The sequence below is a fragment of the Polyodon spathula genome, chromosome 15 (genome assembly GCF_017654505.1).
Source record: "Polyodon spathula isolate WHYD16114869_AA chromosome 15, ASM1765450v1, whole genome shotgun sequence".
Lineage (NCBI taxonomy): Eukaryota > Metazoa > Chordata > Actinopteri > Acipenseriformes > Polyodontidae > Polyodon > Polyodon spathula.
Window position 1 is genome coordinate 16,527,948 of NC_054548.1, and position 20,713 is coordinate 16,548,660.

At 36.1% G+C, this 20,713-nt stretch overlaps 1 protein-coding gene across 6 annotated transcripts; it reads left to right on the forward strand.

Moving 5' to 3' along the window:
* The first annotated feature begins 5,615 nt into the window (after positions 1-5,615).
* Positions 5,616-19,786, forward strand: LOC121327952 (steryl-sulfatase-like). Of its 6 annotated transcripts, XM_041272325.1 has the most exons (11): positions 5,616-5,686; positions 5,776-5,886; positions 6,922-7,068; positions 7,976-8,097; positions 8,743-8,865; positions 9,243-9,657; positions 14,904-15,040; positions 16,824-16,964; positions 17,425-17,584; positions 18,066-18,187; positions 19,043-19,786. In XM_041272325.1, the coding sequence occupies exons 3-11, from the start codon at positions 6,926-6,928 to the stop codon at positions 19,408-19,410; spliced, it is 1,731 nt and encodes a 576-aa protein (XP_041128259.1). In that variant the 5' UTR covers positions 5,616-5,686; positions 5,776-5,886; positions 6,922-6,925; the 3' UTR covers positions 19,411-19,786. The 6 variants fall into 6 exon arrangements, with proteins under 6 accessions (XP_041128259.1, XP_041128257.1, XP_041128260.1 ...); XM_041272323.1 differs by lacking the exon at positions 5,616-5,686 and having other exon boundaries at positions 5,693-5,886; XM_041272324.1 differs by lacking the exon at positions 5,616-5,686 and having other exon boundaries at positions 5,868-5,956.
* The last annotated feature ends 927 nt before the right edge of the window (positions 19,787-20,713 follow it).

The following is a 20,713-nucleotide window of genomic DNA, read 5'->3' on the forward strand; positions in this document are numbered from 1 at the left end:
AAAATCTGTTCGGGAGCTGTGCATTTGCTCAAAGCACATTTCACAATTTGATTATATCGCTTCACTCAAAGACCGAAGGAGCTGTCTTTTCTTTGGTGTTTTTTTCCTTTGCCTGTCTGACATTTTACATTTTGCAATTTGAGCAAAACAATTTGCTCAAAGACCCAAAAAAACCTTTAATTCCATTCTTTGATCATGTCTAAATGTTCAAATCGCATAATGGTTATTTTTATCGGTGACTGACAGAATCCTGATTGAGTGTGTGTGTGTGTGTGTGTGTGTATATATATATATATATATATATATATATAGTATGTGTGTGTGGTGTGTGTGTGTGTGTGTGTGTGTGTGTATATAAATAATAATATATATATATATATATATATATATATATATATATATATATATATATATATATATATCTATCTATCTATCTATATATATCTATCTATCTATCTATATATCTATATATATATATATATATATATATATATATATATATATATATATATATATATATATATATATAATATATATGGAGATAAAGTCAAATTTTATTATTATGATCAATCAATATGAAACCACATTATTAGCACAATTTAATAAAAGCATTGCATCATTAACAGTGGTAACTATTAGTGGAAGGACAAAGTAAAATCATTTAGTCTGAAACAAGATTTACAAGGAAATCTATGCAGTTGTCTTCATTATATTCAGGTGCACCCAATTACTTCTGTGGGGAACAAGGCAAGGGGAACTGTAATTGTTAATCTCAAGCCCTGTCACCACTTTAAAAAAGACTATTACACTGGCATGCTTCCCATCCAGCTGGAATGCCCACACTGGAGGCAGAGAGAATTTAAATTGCGAAGAACGATATGATGGAGAAAAATGGGGGCAGCCAGATATGATAGCATTGGTTCCAAAATATCAGCCTGCCCAGCTTATTAGCATTCAGCCAGTAAAACATTTTTTGGCAACTCCATAAATGTGAGGTTCTGTAGGAGATAGTCTATCCCAAATCTTTATGTTGCCACTGTACTGCATTAACAATGTGGTATTAATAAAGTGCTGCTGTTGGTGCTTGGGCTGTGCCATACTGTTTATCAATCTTGTTTTCTTCTACAGCCATAGAAGCAAAAACAGAAATGCCTGCCATTTCCTGAGACTCTACAGCAAAGAGTGGTAACAAGGTTTGTATGGTTTTGTTTTTATATATTAGGGTTTCATTTTGAATTATATTACGGCAGTATGTTTATGAGAAACAAGCTTACACAGTAATTTCTTCTGTGTAATCAAATATTGTGTAACGCTTAGTATACTTTTCCATCAATGCAATAAAAAAACATATATTGTGATTTTGTTGGAGCTGGACACTCAAGGACAGCAATATGATTTTCAGATGTTGTGGGCACTGACTCTGGAAAAACAAGACAAGCAATGAACAAAACACGTGACTAGAAAATAGACCTGTAAATGTACTCCAGCACATGTACAAGTAGTTTGTTGAAGGCTGAGTACAAGTACAGGTATGAGTACATTTTTTATTGATGTGCTCAAGTACGAGTACATTTTAAGAAGTCTATGTTTTAGTGCGGAACTGGAGACAGTATGCTGAACAACTACACTTTACTTCATCATCTTGACTGATGAACATCTGAACTTAAAACACATCGGATTACTTTGAATACGTTATTTTATGTGCAATAGAAAAAGTGAAACAAGCATATATGGATCTCTTCTGACCAGTAGACCCAGGCATATGCTACCAGGTTTGTTTTTCTTTGTTAGTTTTTTTTTTCAAATGACGAGTCATAAAACACCAGTTTTTTTTAATCATCACCAAACTCAAATCGGCACCAATAACAAGAGCAAAATGACCCACTTCTGAGATAATTGAAACAAATACGATATAGTAGGCTATACACGCCACATTACATATCAAGCACAAACGATGGTTTAGAATTGTAACAAAAGCATTCGCCTACTACAGTCTCTGGGGTCTCAACGTCACAAAAAAACAGTTCCAACAACTGTAGCAGCATAAAAGAGTACATTAAAATTATAAACATTAAAATAATTCTTACCTCTTGATAGTTTGCTGATCAAGTTGCTCCTCAACTTAATATTGAAGTCTCTCAGGGCTCTGTTTTCAGTTGTTACAGTTTTAGTTAATTTTCTCAGCAGTGACATTTCTTCATCCATATTTTTCTTTTGTTTTTTTTAAGATTTCATCCTTTTTTCTGTTATTATATTTTTCTTTCCTTTCTTTAAACAGTTTGGACGGTACAACAACTTCATCCAAGTCATCAAAGCTGCTGGATTGTTAAAACCCATTAGTGAAAGAGCTGATATAGGCCTTTATTTATTTATTTATTTATTTTTTGCTTGTGATAGGTGAATAAAATATGCTGAATTCTATTCATGTTGCGGTCTGATAACCCCCTAACCATGACTATCTATTGAGGGACATTACATAAGCAAATGAGATGTCTTTTTTGGGAATTCCATGTTCCTTTTAATATTATCCTTTACTGAAAGAAAACACCTGCATTTTTTATGTATTTATTTCAGTGCAATTGTGTTTCTTCATTGTAATAAAGAAATAAGCTTTAAAAAGAAATAAATAAATACATTTGATTTCTGTGTCTTCTTAAAAAAAAACTGTGTGTAGAGTCAAAAAATCCGTTAACTTTGACTCGTGTACTAAGGGTTACTCTTGAATGAATTCATGATCCAGTTCTGGTGTACATTTTTATGGTAAACTGAGCATGACCTAAAAACTGTGCTGTCATCTGCAAAAGCAGAACATCACAAAACTGGTCTGATTTAGGAACACCAGAGCGGCCCAGAATTTGGGACGTTATCTGAAAAGCAAACTGGCCCAGAATTTGGGAAATAGCCTGAGAAAGAACAGTATGTATGATTACATTAGAGATAAATGAATGAATCCTGTAATAAAACTGTAATAGTGGACAAGGTATTGCAGATTCATGCATAACACAATAATTTATATACAGTAAAGTAATAGTCACCCCTGTTATATTAGTACAGCAAAACACCACATTATATTTTAATTGAAGGTTCTTGAAAGCAGATATTTGACTGGGCCAAATCCGGTAGAACAGGCGTTTGGGCTATTGAAACGGAAAGAACATGGTATTCCAAAAAAGGGACATCTCATTTTCTTATGCAATGCCCATCACATATATTGTAGCATTTTGGGTTCTTTTTGGGATAGAAATGAGACTGCAACCATAAGTAGATGAAGGCTGTTTATTTTTACAATAATTAAATAATCACAAAATCAATCATAAAGTGAGGGAAGGGGGACTGGGAGTCAAAAGTGAAAGTGAAAATAAATGATTGTAGTAGTTTTTCTTTTATCCTACCCTTTCTCACTATCTCTCTATCTCCCTTGAACAAAACCTTCTCTCACACTCTCGTTTTCCCCAATACTCCTGGTCTCTCCCCCCCCACCCCGTCTTTTGTGCCAAACCTGCACCTCAATTCAACACCACACACACCACCATGCAACCCCAACACGCACACATCACCATGCAACCCCAACACACACACCACCATGCAACCCTTGCACGCACACACCACCATGCAACCCTTGCACGCACACACCACCATGCAACCCCTGAACGCACACACACACCACCATGCAACCCCTACACGCACACACCACCATGCAACCCCTACATGCACACACCACCATGCAACTCCTGCACGCATACACCCACCATGCAACCCCTGCACACACTCACCACCATGCAACCACTGCATGCAAGCACATACACCCTCTACACTATGCTGATTCTCTCCCCTCCCTCCCAGGATTGCTACAATATAGTCATGCCTAGAGGTTTATCAGACCTCAAAATGAATATAATGGCGGAGTTCATTATATTTTTTTCACCTATCACACACAAAATAAAAAAAATACAATAAAGGCCTATATCAGCTCTTTCACTTATGGGTTTTATGCCCTTCAACAACTTAACATAAATTATATTGTATTGGTAAAATATTCCTTATCTATTCCTGATAGTTTAAACTGTAGGCTACAGATAATATTCAAACAGTTGGTCTACCAGTATGCAAATATAATGGCTAAATTCCAATTCAGGCACTTACAATCTGGCCTACCTAAATTTCCTCCTGTAGTTCAATTGACTAAGCAATTCCTCACTTCCCCCATTTTAACTGCTGTGTCAGTGTACTGGCACAGAATAGCTGCTGGCATGTAAAGAGCTTTGATCCTATCTTTTTAAAACTAGAGGTACAGTATTTTTGGGAGTTCAAAGTGTTTGAAGACTCTGGGTCTACCAGCTTCAAAAGGGTGAGAAAGGGTAATTTGTCTGGTATGGTAAAGGGGGTTCAAAACCACCCAGAGTCTTGAAATGTGGTAAAAAAAAAAACTCCATTTGTTTGAAAAATGGACATTCCATTGCTTATCAGTGCCCACTCTGGGATGCTGGTAGAGGGCACATTAAGTTTTGTGCTGTTTTTGTATTTATTTTATTTTTATTTAGCACATTCTTATCTCAGACTCGGCTGTGGGTAAACACAAAATACAAGACAGGTTGTTTATAATGAGGCTTGCTACGCTCTACCTGCCTTTAAAGCTATAATTAACATCGTTAAAGCAACTCAGTTTCTTAATTACATCAAGGGTATCTGACAATGATGAAACACGCTGAAACATGTTTCTAGCTATACATTCCTTGAACAAACCTGATCGCTTTACACTCACTGTAAAGAAGATGTAGTTACTACACTACACTCCGCTTGTTTCATAAAATATATACATTCTGCTTGGAGAAGCACATAACAAATGTAAAATTAGCAAGAAACAACAAGGGGATTCATTATGTGTTTGAATTAAAAAGAGTGCAGTATAAATCTGGTGATATGGAGCAATGAACCTGCTAGCAGGGGTCTCCAATCCTGGTCATGGAGGGCCGATGTCCCTCCTGGTTTTTATTTCAACTGTATCCTAAATTACTTAATTTGCCAGGAGGGACACCAGTCCTCCAGGACCAGGATCGGAGACCCCTGATCTAGACAGTTATTAGATGGCACAGGTTGATACATTTAACCTATGGCATTCTATCAATATCAGGAATGCCTATGGATTGTATAAGTATCAACTACAACAAAGTATCAGTCTGTATTAAGTATGTCACACAGATTGATACAATTAACTTGTTCCATCCCAAAAACTGGCCTGTCATACCTCATCAGCGTGGCTTGATTTTGTAGAGTTGGCGAGCTTTGGAAGTGAAAGGTGGGAGTAAATGGCGAATGCCCTCAAATCACCTGATGCCCTCAGGACACTTTGTAGGGGATATTGCTTTACGGTGCTTTAAAAAGCAAACCTGGAAGATTAAACAGTGTTTCTGACTGGGAAAAAAAAAAAAAAAAAAAAACCGAAGGCTGAAAATTGGTCCAATCCTTGTTTTCTCGCGACGTCTGGTAACTAAACGTGTGTGTTTTCAGAAAAGATAAATATAGCTACTGTATCTAATGTTGATAATGAGAGGTTCGCTATTCCCCTCCCCCTCCCCCTCCCCCTTCCTCACCCCGTTGACAATAAATAATGACGGGCAACTGCAGAACACGTGATGCTAATTTTGACCTGTTACACTAGGAAGTGTTTTGTTCTGCTTGAGTTTATGTAAGCATACATGAACAGCTGTAACCACACAAACATTACGGTGTCTAATTTTATATATTTATATATAGTCATTTGCTATTTTTTTGTAGGACCTACACAAGTATTTCACCCCAATCGCACCAGAAGCAACGGAGGAAACGGAAGTAGAAGGCAGCTTCGGTTCAGAACGGGACATTTTATTCAGTTGACAGCTGTCACAGGTACGGTATCGTAATGTGTTACAATGTTACCTAGACTGCTCCTAAATTCTACCGCCTCCTGACGAGTTCTGTAAGTACGCTATTTGAAATGTATTATTTATTTGTATATTTTGAGAAGGCATTTTTATTGAAACCACAGCATAATACAAAACCTCAAACTAGTACCAGAACTTAATAATAAACAATGTGGAGCCATCAACCAAACCCTGTTATACCAGCCCTCCCCCATCCCCCCACCCCCCTCTTCTTTTAGTCCTGGTGTGTCCCCTGAATCCACATTGGTATACTTACTAATTTGTAAAACCTCTGTTTAACATAAACCAGTTTGGGTGTGGTTCTGTGTGCCTACAGAATTTGAATGTAGGGACCGATAATATGAAAAGCACTGTGAATAGTTCGCAGGAGGCAGTTCAGTTTCCACCACAGAGGCAAAGCAGATCACCTCCGGGCCGTCTGACTGTCCCATATAGGAAAGCGTAATATATTTCCTTTATGTATGATTGTGGCTTAATATAATATTTTGTTATATTATAAGTAAATAATAAAGACTGTTAACTTTGCATCTTTGTATGACGTGTTGTTTATTCTGTATCACCTTTGGGCAAAAACATTAGAATCTCACCCCTTCTTATTAGGATGCTTACCTTTGGGGTGCCCAAAAAAAGGCACACTGGCACAGAGAGGGCGTGGAAGTATGCTATTTAATGACCATTGTATGTATTGAGTAAAGAACTGTAGAATCAGTCAAAAATATGGCAAGTGTACTTTTTGCATACTGGAACCTAGAGCAGATTATTATTTTTTTTTCTATTAACATTTCTTAACAAAATTATATATGACTGTCTTTGAGCTATGTTCTTTTAGGCAGTTTTATCTTGCGTGGTGATTACTTTTCTGGCAATAGCTGCTGCATTAATATTATCCAACTCCACAAGTTTTCAATCTCATTAGATTCTATTAGTTTAGCATTCTATTAGCATTTAGCACTTAACTTTTAAAATCACAGGTTTTTTTTTTTTTTTTTTTTTCCCCCAGAAACATGAAGTTGCTGTTTGTTATCTGCTTACAGTTTGTTTTGGAAACATGCTGTACAGGAAAAGAAGGGCAACCCAATTTTGTACTAATAATGGTTGATGATCTAGGCATTGGAGACTTGGGTTGTTATGGAAACACTACCTTAAGGTTTGAACTTTGAAATTTCAAAACTGAATGGCAAATATTTGAGGTTTTATTTTTCATTACTTTCATTGATGTTATTTAAGTAATTATTATCTTACTTTTTTCCAGTCTTTTAAGTTACAAATATGTGGCATCTGTCTTTTATGATAATACTACAATACTATATGCAAAAGTGTTATTCAAATCATGTGACACAATTGTCTTAACTTGGCTGGTCCCACCTACTCAGCCTCTCTAGGTATAGTATGTAGAGTAGACTGGGCCTGCAGAGTTTAAAGGTGACATTTCCACATTATCACAAGGTAACATTGTCACAGGAAGTCTGTTTAGTGTTAGGCACTTAGAATTCTCCACAGACAAGCTCAAAGCAAGTTCAAACTAGGTAAAGACATATATTGAAAACAATAATAATAAGTATTGGAGAATAAGAACCCAGAAGCACTGGCAATGATGGAAATATCGTAAAAAGACAAGGGAAAGGTGTGCTAAATAAGAAATGACATTTGAAGCTATTTGCTATTTTATTTTTCCAGTTTAAGGAAGAGCATAACATCCCAGATCCAGTGGGACACCCTGCCTCCAAAAATTAGGCATCTGGCCAATAGAGTCACAGTGCCAGGCTGTCTCTGCTGCAGCTTTGACAGAAAAAAATGGCATTATAAATAAAAGACCAATGTATGGAATGGGATATCTCTCTCTCTCTCTCTCTCTCTCTCTCTCTCTCTCTCTCTCTCTCTCTCTCTCTCTCTCTCATTTTTCGTCTGTAAACCCACACTTTAATCAGTTATGAATAATACTATTTAAAAAAAAAAAAAAAAGATTTAAAAATTGTAAGAAACTATTTCCGTGTTCGTTTCTGTAGTATTCATGTTGCTAAGACTAGATTAATGCAATACTTTTCTTGTTGCAGAACCCCCAATATCGACACTCTAGCCCAGGAGGGAGTGAAGCTGACCCAGCACATCGCTGCAGCTCCGTTGTGCACCCCCAGCAGAGCTGCCTTCATGACAGGCAGATACCCCATCCGATCAGGTATTGTAGGGATGGAATCAGATCTATGTCACTGGTGAAACCTGATGTTGTATATAGGACCCTCTCATGCAAAACATCTTAAAACATGTGAACTCCTGCTGCCTAATATTAACTTTCTTTAGATATATACATTTTTTTCTAATTTTCAAAAGGTATAGTTAAGCGATAACTACAGCGGAGGTCATTGTCTCCAATTATACTCAACATTCTCTGTAGTTATAGCTTAAATACACTGCATTAAGAGCTTTGATCTGTATATTTAAGGTCCTGTATGTCAAATGTGGACAGTACATACATACTTGAAAACTAGTGAAAGAGTTCCACTTGTCACAAGCAAGCGATAACTTTAGGGCTGGTTAAGTGTCAAGCGTTATTTGTACTAGCGAGGGAGACTTTTTTTCAGAGATACAGTTTAGAAAATGGGACTGGACACTAGTGGAGAACAAATGACTTTTCAACATAATAAAACCATTTTTAAAAGTTTGAAATATTTCAGACATTTATAAGTTATTTTTTTAACAATCCCCACAAGATTCTGTAGGGATAAATGTTATATTTTTAATTTTTGTTAGGCAGTATAGAGTATTTCTTTGTTTTCTGTATCACTACAGTAATGAGTATTTTTTCATAAACACAATGTTCTAGGAATGGCAAGTTACAGCAGATCAGGAGTTTATATAGTTGCTGCTGCTTCAGGAGGACTTCCAACTGAGGAGATAACATTTGCTAAACTTGCAAAACAAAACGGTTATTCCACAGCACTCATAGGTAATGCTTGAAAATACACTATTTCATTATACAGTACATTACAATCAGGAATATAAGAATACAGTTACATTACATGTATCCTTACATTTGTGATAATACTGGTAAACCTTTGTGTTGTTTATGATTTCACTTAGAAAGCTAAATGGTCAAGAATAAATACAGCTTGAGTTTGTGAGCTTGTTTACCTACAACATTTTCAAAGTGACTTGTGTCATGATATTTGGATATTGTTGTAAGGCTACAAACCTCAGTGCTAGTAATACTAACCCTGTGATAGTTTTAATCTTGGAGTAAATTCCCAATATTCTGACCTTGTCCAAAAGAATATATATCACTTGCTTAACTGAAGGTTATTTCTATTTTTTTTTCCCCCATAGGAAAATGGCACTTGGGTTTGAACTGTGAAAGCAACCATGACTATTGTCACCATCCACTCAATCATGGTTTTACCTATTTTTACGGAATTACAATGACCAATTTGAGAGACTGCCAGCCTGACCATGGCACTGTATTCTCAAAAGTGTATGGTCACATACCCTTTCCAAGTATTGCGGTTGCTTTAATCGCAGTGCTGGTCTTTCATTCTTGTGGGATTATCATTGTACCCAGGAAGGTTGTGTTGTGGGCTGCTCTGCCTATTGCGTTTTGTCTGGTTCTCTTTGCAATCTTTGTTTGGACGTTTCCATATCTGAACTGTGTCCTCATGAAAAACCATCAGATAGTCGAGCAGCCATTCTCATCTGAGAATCTAACTCTGAGGATGACGCATGAAGCTATAAAGTTCTTACAAAGGTAAGCATTTTCATGATATCTTCAAAGTTATAGTACACTTCGGGGGAGTATCAAAACAGAATGATGTGTTTAGCTTGGAGAGTAATCATGCCTCAAGATTGTCACCTGTTTCTATGGTTACCTGAGACATAGTGTTTTCTTTTCTACAATGCAGAATGTCAGAAGCAAGTGTTAAGAGGCTCAATTACAAGTTTTTGCTGCCTATCAACGTAATGGTTTTCTAGTTTGTGACTTCACTATACCTGGTTGCACATATAGATACAGTAATAGATCTAAATATAGGGCCCCATTTTATATGTAGAAAAAAACTAACATAGCACCTTCTAATAAACGCAAGGACTTAGGTACCAATAACTGAGCATTTAGATTTTGGTATATTCAAAACTTAACATGTTGATGAGCTATATGAGCTATATGAGCTGATGAGTCATAAGCCTGATTGCTACAACAGTTGCACAGGTGGAATAAATTACGTTGCTAATAAGCCAAGGACAGATGGTGTAGATTGACTAGTGAGGTAGATTGGTAGCTATTTATATTTTAAAATGTTTACACTGGTTTATATTTTCAAAAAGATTCTGTGCCATTGAATGAATATCACAGATCTGTAGGAATGGTAATCTTGGGCAAAGTCTTTTACCATGTGAATCTAAATTGATTTTTTTTTTTTTAAATCTTAAAACTAGGCAGCCTGCTGGTATAAATGAAGAACAAGGCTTGTCTTGTTTTCTGTGAGCACACTTGGATGTATTCAGAGGGGCAGGCTGGCTCGCAGGACACAATGTCCCCTTCTCTGTATTTTCAATTGATAGATATTACTACATGTCTGTAGGTATTCTTGCCTGTCATTTACTTTTGTTCGCCTCAGTTCTGCCTATTCCAGCACTTTAAGTGTCTTAAGTGCTTTAAATACTGGTTAAACCATGTATTAACTATTTGGTCTGATTTCAGGTGCATTAAATTGTGTGAACCTAATCAATAATTATTTTTAGCTGGGATGCTACACGTGCATTAATTGCCCTGACTGTTTAATTGTGAGATATGGTCGCATAGCACTGAGGATTGTGACTGAAACATCTGCACATTTGCACTTTGCACTTTTAACTGCACTTGCACCTTGTCCTGAATATTCAATGTAAAAATAAAAATTACTTTTGGGTTAGTCCTTGTCAGGTCAGTCACCCTTAAAACCAAAGGTTCATGGATTTTGATGCTGTTTGGCAGGGATCTTGGTGCCATAGAGATGTAAGATTTCTCCAAGTTTCACGTCTCTAGGCCAAATGGTTTTTATCTGAGAGATCACCAAATATGTGACCCGAAATGGCTCCCAGATCAGACCAATGACATACAAGTACCAATAACTTTTGTATTGCTAATGCTACCGTAAAACACAAAAATAGCTTTCCAACAATAGTTTTTACCCTGCCTCCCCTTATGTGCCTGGTGGAGCATTGTCCTGGGACCCGGGCCCAGCAAAGGGATGCACTGGCCACAGCAACCCTTGCTCTTGACGTGGCGATGCTGGATACTCCGGTAGTGTCAAAGCTAGCAGTGGCGGAGAACACTTCAGTCCTGGCAACCCTATCTGCGGAAATGCTGGCAGCAGTGGAAGGTCCTCCTGCAATGGCAGCGCTGGCAGCAGAAATGCTGCCAGCAGTGCAGGGCACTCCAGCTGTGGCAACCTACCCTTACCCCTCTCATAGAAGGCAGACATGCCCCGCCTCCAGCTTTCGGGCTGGAGGCGCTGAACACTCTGGCTGTGGGGACAGTGGCTCTGAAGATGGCACCGACTCATTTGCTCACCTCCGGTGATGCAACTCCTCCCCTTTCTTCCTCTTTTGAGCAGGTTGCAACGCCTTTTGACCCTGAAAGGGGCAGTACCTGGTGTACTGCCCGGGCTCTCCACAGGCAAGGCACCACTGTCCATTCTCTATTTCTTTCTTTCTTTTAAACCTTCAGTTCTGTTTTGAGTCTCCAGGGGCGCTATCCCACTCTGACACCAAGTGTGACAGTGGCATCACGGACCAAGATGTTACTGGCAGGAAGGGAGACTCAAACATAGAAGCTGCAGGTTTAATAATAAATAATTGCAAACAAAAACAACAAACACAACACCGGAACAAACAAATAGAGGCACGGTGGCCAAAAAAAAAAAAAGTTGAATAAAACAAGACGAACACTTTTAAATACGCTCTGTGGTTTCAGGCCGAGCCGGCACGTTCATGTAAATACGCCTAAACACCAGCTACAACCACGAACAACAACAATAATAATTCTCTACATTAACTCTAACATTATCACCCGTGGTGACGCTTTTTATACATCTGTGACAATCCCACATGTTTTCTGTCAGGGAGGAATTTAACCCCCTCCCTGCCAACCCAATATCCCCCGACCCCCAAACACATTACACCTTTGTACCGGCAGGGCTTTCACTCTGCCACAAGCACATAGAGATGCTTCTTAGGTACCTAGTTTTCTTAACAAGGCTAACAATTGCATATGTGTAAGAATTTATTACTTTTTTTTTATTTTCCCCCCAGAAGACACGTTTAATAAATAGTAAACAGTGATCTTTTATTTATTTTAAGGATCCATGCATATATTTTGTTTTGTATGGCGCCTCTCCCTAATATGCAGCTCAATATTATTACATACACTAAATACATTCACTACAAGCAGATCTGTTCTCATATACTAGTAGCTTAGTTTAAACTCCTCTGTTTCGTATCACTTTGTGGGACCTTTTAAGAAATGATAATACATTAAAGGTAAAATGTAATGACATTCTAATGAATTCTGTTTTAAGCTGTCACTGTTTTTTTTTCTCCTAAAACCTACTGTGGTTTAATATATGGTGATTTAGCTCATGCAAACTGAACCCAGCCCATATCAATGCACCTAATTAATGCAGATATGGTACTTCAAAACAATAACCGAGTCTGCGGTTTTATGATGTGTGAAGAACCTTTGCAGAGAGTAGATCTACTGCTCTTTTGAAGTGCAGAACTATAGCATGTTATAAATTCATTCACCCATATAAAATACAAATATATACATTGAGTACTGTGACGTGTTTCATTTAAAACAACAAGATATGAGCAATACAAACAAGTGTTTCTTCGAGTTCTTTGATTTCTTCAATAAACGCAAATACACATTTGTAGAGACTGCGATCTCAAATGATCTGCTGATAGAGGAGCATCATGACTTAGGATCTAGTATACTAGTGGAGTGTATAAGATCCTTTGTCATGAGGATACAGAGTACAAGGATATATTTTTTCAATATTCCATTTCCATTGTAACATAGGATATATACTGTAAGAGAAATTCAGCATATCATAATGTATGGGGTGCCAACTATTAACCTAAAGTTAAATGCCTCTCGAGGTCGATGTAATATATCCCTACAACATTGTGCATTCCACTACTTATGTAGTGGTATGGATTTTCTAATTAATAAACAGAAAAGTGTGGCATGTACTGTACCACACAAAATGAAGTATTTGTATTTCCCCCAGTGGTTTTAATTTAATATCGTATTCCTCTGGGACAGCTGGTCAGTATCTGTGCACACTGTAGCAAAGCAAGCATGGGGTATGAGCATCTGCTATGCTGGTCAGGTCTTTAGTGATTAATGGCTTTGTCCATGTAAATCTGCTGCCGCCACAACAACTGCTAATAAGTTTTTCTAATTTAAGTATTCCTACACATCTAACCATTGAGTGTTTTATAGTTTTGGATAAAATACATTTCTAAGGAATCACAATCACAAAGAGTGGCCATTAAAAAAAAAACTATTTGTATGAATCAATTTATGAATACAAGAATACAAACATAACAGTGGTAGCTCACTATGATAGTAGTGCTATTATTCCTTAAAAAAATACCCTTGCCCCGGCCCTTTTTTTTTTTTTTTTTTTTTTTACAACTAATTTCTATATGTCGCACCAGTGAGCTGTCATTGTATTGTAATTAAGGAGGGGCTATGCTAATATTTATTTATTTTATTTATTAACTGATGTAACTGGAGCATTATACTTGTCATCTTTGCTTTTTTGCTCAGATGATGGTTGTAATTGTAATTATTTGTTAAATGTTTCCATTAAGATTCCCTCACAGCACATATGCTGTACAAAAGTTGTGGCAATATGCTACAGCTACTATTAATTCCATTGACGTTTATTTGTTGAAGTACATGCTATTAATATATGTTTATACCCCTCTTCATTCAGCAGTGTGACCATAATTATCAATATCTTCACTGTAATATGAATTTCAAATAAAAACTAAATATGAAAAGTAAAATATATATGATTTTTATCTCCAAAGCAGTTATCAAAAAATGCAATAATGACTAATTATTATGAGGAGCAGTTTTGTGTTAAAATACTTTCCAACAGCATGATTACATTTTATGATCATACGGTAAGGTAAGGCTACATAGAGTTTGGCTTGCTGCTGAGATGTCTGGTTTTATCAGTGACAGTATGAAGGTGTGTACTGTGTGGAGATTATTCAGGTAAGTTTCTGAGAATGGACTTTTGACAGCCTTGAGAAAGCACTGATGTAGCTCTGTATCCTTTCCCTGGTTGGCGCTTAAAAAAACCAAACAAAAAAAAAGGTATTAATTTAGTGTGTTCAATTATTATTTTACCCCCTGGTTTTCTCCCAATTTGGATGCCCAATCACTTTTCTCCACATCGTAGCAATTCCCCACATAGCTCAGGGGACCTGAAGGTTCAGTGGCTATCCAGTGGGTAGGAAGTCAGCTTCCTTTTTCCACCCAGGAACATGAGAGTGGATGTCAGTGAGCTACCGACCTCTGGAGGACATAGCCCGAGTTTCTTTGGGCTTTGTATTTTTTGTTCAGAAGTTGCACGATATGTATTTCTGAAGATTTGTAACAGGATTACAGGAGATAAGAAAGTGTATTTTTGTCCCAGTAAGATGATTCTTCCATTTGTCCTTTTGACCAATAGAACGATGTATATTGAAAGAAAAAATTGAACTGGCTCAGCCACTTGGAACATGCATTTCTAAAATCTAGAAGAGTACAGTACGAGGACCTTAGATGACATAACAATATAGAAAAAGAACATTCCGTTCTGGTGCCAAATATCGGTGTAAACATAGCCATTGACAATTTCATTGTAAAAACAAGTATTACCCTCCATCAGCTACACACTGGCAATAAATCAATTTTCTTTTTTTTTTTTTTTTTTTTTTTTTTTTTTTTTACAGAAATAGAGAACAGCCTTTCTTACTTGTCTTTACCTTTTTGCAAGTCCACACAGCACTGTTTGCTTCACAGAGATTTAAGGGGAAAAGCAAACATGGTTTATATGGAGATGCAGTCGAAGAGGTGGACTGGAGTGTTGGTATGTTTCAAAAAGAGCTTCACTGCTCAAGCTCTACCCTCTACACCTGGTGAACCACTGTAGATGGTTCCTGTGGAAATTGCTTATGTGCTGAGTGAATGCAAACTATAGAATGGTATTTACATAAATAAGTTCACCAAATTGGTTGAGTTTCCACTCTGATGAATAAATTGAAATATATAACGGTCCCTGAGTGGGTGCCCAGGTTGATCTCAATCTAACATCTGCAGAGCTGCCTCTTGTCCTCCAGAGGTTGGTATCTAGCTCTCAAGCTCCTGGGTCTAAATAGGGAATTGTCCTGTACGTAGGACCTTCAGTTCTCCAGAACTGTTGTGGGGAATTGCTGCATTGAGGAAGTGTAATTAGTCATCATAAATTCGGGCGAAAAATGGGTAAAATAACTGGATAGCATAAAATGATATAACAGTTTTCCTTATTAATAAAAGCAAGCATAAAGTTTCAAGTGCTGGTCCTAAAAGCTTTTTTTAAAAAAAAAAAAAAAAAAAAAACATGCCTGTCGTTTGATTTGGGTCGTTTAAGTCAAAATGATATATTTAAAAAGGTTTGCTCCGTCTGTGCAGCAATTACACATGTGTTGGTTTGTTAATTAGAAACCAGTCACTTCTCACCTTTCACAAACTGCAGATTGTGTGTGTGTGCAATTTCCCCCGCAAAGGCAAGTGTCACTTCAGTTGCAGTTCTCACTCCCATCATCGGTTTGCATGAAGAGACATATTCATAGCCTGTGATGTGTATTGATGACAAATGCTCTGTGGGGCTTTGAGTGCACAGCAGCATTAGCAGTTGGGTATCTCGTGAGCTATTACAGCATGATTTAAACAGCAGGCAGGAGAATTGATGGCTATGTTTGTGAAGCATTTAAGGAATCTGTGGTCCTTGAAAAGCATGTTACCTACAAGTGTTTATTTGACAGCAGCACCCGGGGAGTAAATATGTGATGCTCTTGTTATTTGAGGCTATTTACATTCATATTGTTCGCTGTTATCAGATTTCTATTCACAAAGTTTGACTATCACATATACTATATCATGACTGATGGTAGCCAAGTACTGTATACATCACCTTTTAAGTACATACATTAAATGTACAGTATGCACGCATTTTATAGTGATACTTCCAGTCATTTTCCATAAACTTAGATATCTGTTTTAAAATGTAATACATTTTAATTTAGGGGTAAAAAGATTTATTTATTTATTTTTTTTAAACTATTAACGATCTGTAAATTCAATATAAATACTTTATAATATATGGGGAACATATGAAAATGATGTAGTCGTGTATATATATATATATATATATATATATATATATATATATATATATATATATATATATATATATATAAAAATTAAAAACTAAATGATGTTACTATTTAGTCTAAGTAAATGTCATCATCAGAGAAGATTCTGTAATTAGCCATGACTATTAGTAATGATTTTTTTGAATAACAGTAATTTCTGTTCTATGTATTTGATATCCCCTTAAATTACACAGTAAGGGAGTAATTCTAATGTTTGGAAGAATGTATATGCACTTCAAAGAAAACAACAAATAATATTGCATTAAATGTACAGTATTATATGTACAGATTAGTTGTGATTTAATTCAAAATGAAATAAATGTCCCAAAAATCCTGTACCTCTTTGTAATTATTTGCTTACATGTTATCTTGATGTTATCATTGTAATATAGATGTATTACGTTTTATATCATTTGTTGTACATCCAATTCAAGTTAATTGTAATTCTGTATCTGTTAGGTCAAATAATGAATACTTTGGATCATCTAAATCTAAATGAGAGGACACTTGTCTACTTCACATCAGACCAGGGTGCTCACCTTGAGGAAATATCCCCCATAAACGGTGACATTCATGGAGGATGGAATGGCATTTATAAAGGTAATTTTATCTAGTTAAAGCTACAAATCTTCAAATGCTGCATCACACTTGTCAGCAATGTGTGCAAATGTATGGGGTCATGTGTTCCACTAGGCCCATATAAATTGTATCCTAATTTGCAACTGTTCAGTGATAATCACAAAAAAGCAGACATAGCTTATAGACTTACTAAGGGTCATAATAGCGGGTGCCTGTGCAACTAGCTGGCCTTTTAACACAGTTGCTGCATTGAGCACTAAAAATGTACGTAGAAAACCACTTCTCAGTTTGCAAGCAGGTCATGATAGATTGAGCTTGCAGATATGTGCTACTTCTTGTGACAAGCAACAGACATGCTACAGTGACCTAGATCAAGAGCCACATTCATAAAACTAGTTTCATATATTTACTGCTATTCGATAGATAAATAGATCAGTAAAGGTAACGCAGTCAATCATTTTAACCATATTATTTAATAAAGGGGGGAAAGCAACAAACTGGGAAGGCGGAATTCGTGTTCCTGGGATTGTAAGATGGACTGGGGTGCTACCTGCTGGCACACACAATGACCAACCAACCAGCAATATGGATGTTTTCCCAACTGTTGTGAACCTAGCAGGATTACCTGTGCCCAGCGATAGGTACAGTAGGAGATTTATTTACAAACACAAACACAGTGTGATCTATTCAATTGATGATAATACCACTATCATTTAAATCATTAAAATATAAACATTCCTGAATATAAATAAACCACTGGCCATTTTATTTTCTTAACATGGGTCCAATATTGATTATCGAAACAGTGGCAATATTTAGATCAATAGAATATACCACATATCATTTTTAACTTAATAAAGAGTAACTCCTTTATAAATAAATTATTTTAAAATATAGGCACATACCTTTTATTTCTGTTAAATGCCGTTTTCATGACCATTCAAATGAAGGATCCAGCACTATATATATATATTATATAGATATCGGCAATATAAGAATATATATATTATTATAGTATATATCTATATATATATATATATAGATATATATATTAGGATATCCTCCTATACCATTCTCTCCAATTTATAATATAACTAATTACTGTTGTTTTTTATACTCAAGAATTATAGATGGGCATAACTTGATGCCCCTGCTGCAAGGAAGCGTTCTGCAATCTGAACACGAATTCCTCTTCCATTACTGTAATGCATATTTAAATGCTGTACGTTGGCACCCCAGACAAAGTAAGTATTGTATATATAAAAATGAAAAATAAAAATTGAAATTCATTGTACTGCAATGCCAAAATATTAAAATAATATTATGTTAAATTTCAGTATTTCTGTAATAGTCAACTGAGATGGGTGGCTGTTGAGCCCCAACAAATAAAATCTGTAATAATACTTGTTTTTAAGTAGAAGCACGCAGAAAGGGTATATGAGGTGTGACACCAAACATTTGAACCTGAGATTTTATCAGTATGTAGCCCAACTTGTTCTGGAAGGACGGTGGCTTGTCTGCTCAGTGTCACATAATACAAGTAGAAGAAATATGGCTCAAGACAATACCTTTTCTTAAGAATAGAAATTACATTAAAACATATAACTGATAATAGCTGTATGTTAAACACATTATTAGTGAGGATGGTACACACCACCAGAGACATAGATACTTCTAAATTTGGCATGACTTACTGAATAGTTCATACTGGTAGAGAGCAAAAATTGATCCAAATCTTATGATTGAAATGTTTTACATTTATAATAATATAAAAATATATATTTTAAACATATACAAAATACTTATGAGGTTGTTTACAGCTTTCCTCATGAAGTAACCACAGCCATCAATGAACATTCATAGGGTATTCTGTTTATATAAAGTACTTTAAAAATATGTTAAAACCTATATCTAAAAGCTGAATTCAGAGAATCACTTACCTTTTTTACACTCGCATGTTCTGGTACTGTGAAGTCACTGAGACCGAAATAAGTAAATTATTGGGAAATAGTTGTTCAAGAACATTTTCCAGAAGAAGGGTTTGTTCAGTGAAAATGCATATGCTAAAAACCCTATTTGGTTTCCTTTTTCTTTTACAGGTGACAACATTTGGAAAATATTTTTTTTCACTCCCAATTTCTATCCAGAAAATTCAAACGGCTGCAGCCATACACATGTGTGCCTTTGTACGAAGGGCTATATCACTCGCCATGATCCGCCTCTGCTTTTTGACCTCTCCAAGGACCCATCTGAGGAGATCCCTTTAACACCAGAGACAGAGCCAAATTTCCATCTAATTATGGCTGTAGTTCAGCAAGCTGTTGCCAATCACACCAAAACCCTGAGTGATGTTCCAGACCAGCTGTCATTGAGTAATGCTATCTGGAAACCTTGGCTACAACCTTGCTGCTCTTCCCTGTCAGAGTTATGTGTTTGTGATAAAGACAACTCGGATGTGAATTTGTAAAGAAACAGTGACTGTTTTCTGTTTTCTTTTTCTTGGGTTTTTATTTTTGAATAATCAACCCAATCTGGACACTTCCGGCTAGTTTCACAGACTACTCTGTGGTAATTTAGGTAGTCCAAGCTAATCAGGGTCTATGAAACTAGCCGTTAAAGAGACTAACAGCAAGCTCAGTTTCTCAGGCCAGACCAGTCAAATGCCAATTTAGTCATTAACAAGTTGGCTAGAATTTTCAGTCCAGACTGATTGCACCATAATCCTGTGGGCTTCTTAATCCTATAATCTAAAAGCGTTCCAGCATTTATTGTAGCCCATTGCCCTTGAGAGTTCCATTTGTTAGGACATTTTGGATTTTTTTTTTTTTTTTTAATGCGACAAAGTAAATCACAAATTAATTGTTTCTGATGGAATTTGCAGCTGCACACTAAGAACGATGGAGGCTGTTGGAAGACTGCTGTAAAAATACCTTTTGAACAGACTTCTGACAGTTTAATATTGAAAGCATAACCTCAAAATGGTTGATCACTTAAAAATGGTTTGGTTTGTTTACAAGCCTACTTTAAATAAGACACTGATGACCCTGTTTTCATGAAACACAGTAAAACGCAAATGTAAGGGCAAAGTGTTTTACATTTGTGCCCCCTCACTTCATATTGTGATTTTGAAGGGAGTTTGAGCTTGGGCGGAATTCCCTTAGCACTCACCAAAGAAGAAAAAGGGAGTCAGAAGCTGCTCAAAATCAGGAACAACTGTCATAGTAAGACAATAAAAGCCCAAGTGATTGCTTGCTTTGATTTTGGTGAAGAAAAAGCCTTTATTACCATAGCACCATTTGTTAATGCATTACTTAGAATTAATTGAACAATTTTTGTATATGTTATTGCAATTTTTTTGAATTTTTTTATTTTATTATATTCATAAACATTAATTATGGTTGCAATATAAAGCTTATTTACGATTTATAAAACAGCTAGGGCAAACCAAGCCCTCTGAACGTATTTAAATAAAAGAAAAACATATCTATAGTATAATTTATGAATCGGTAAATATTTTTTAAATAAAAAAATGTAAAAAAAAAAAAGTTATAAGTGATGTAAAAATGTTAAAAATTTATTAATGACTGTTTAAAATATAACGTAATATTATAGGTCTTTTTTTTTTTCTTCTTTTTTGATGAAAATCAGGGGAAGCTGTGCTTTAGAGGTTTGCCCCATCATCAAAACTGGGACCTAAAGCTCAATGAGCAGAATAAGTCAAGAAGAGCAGTAAGATGTGTTCTTATACATACTGTACAATCTCAAAAATC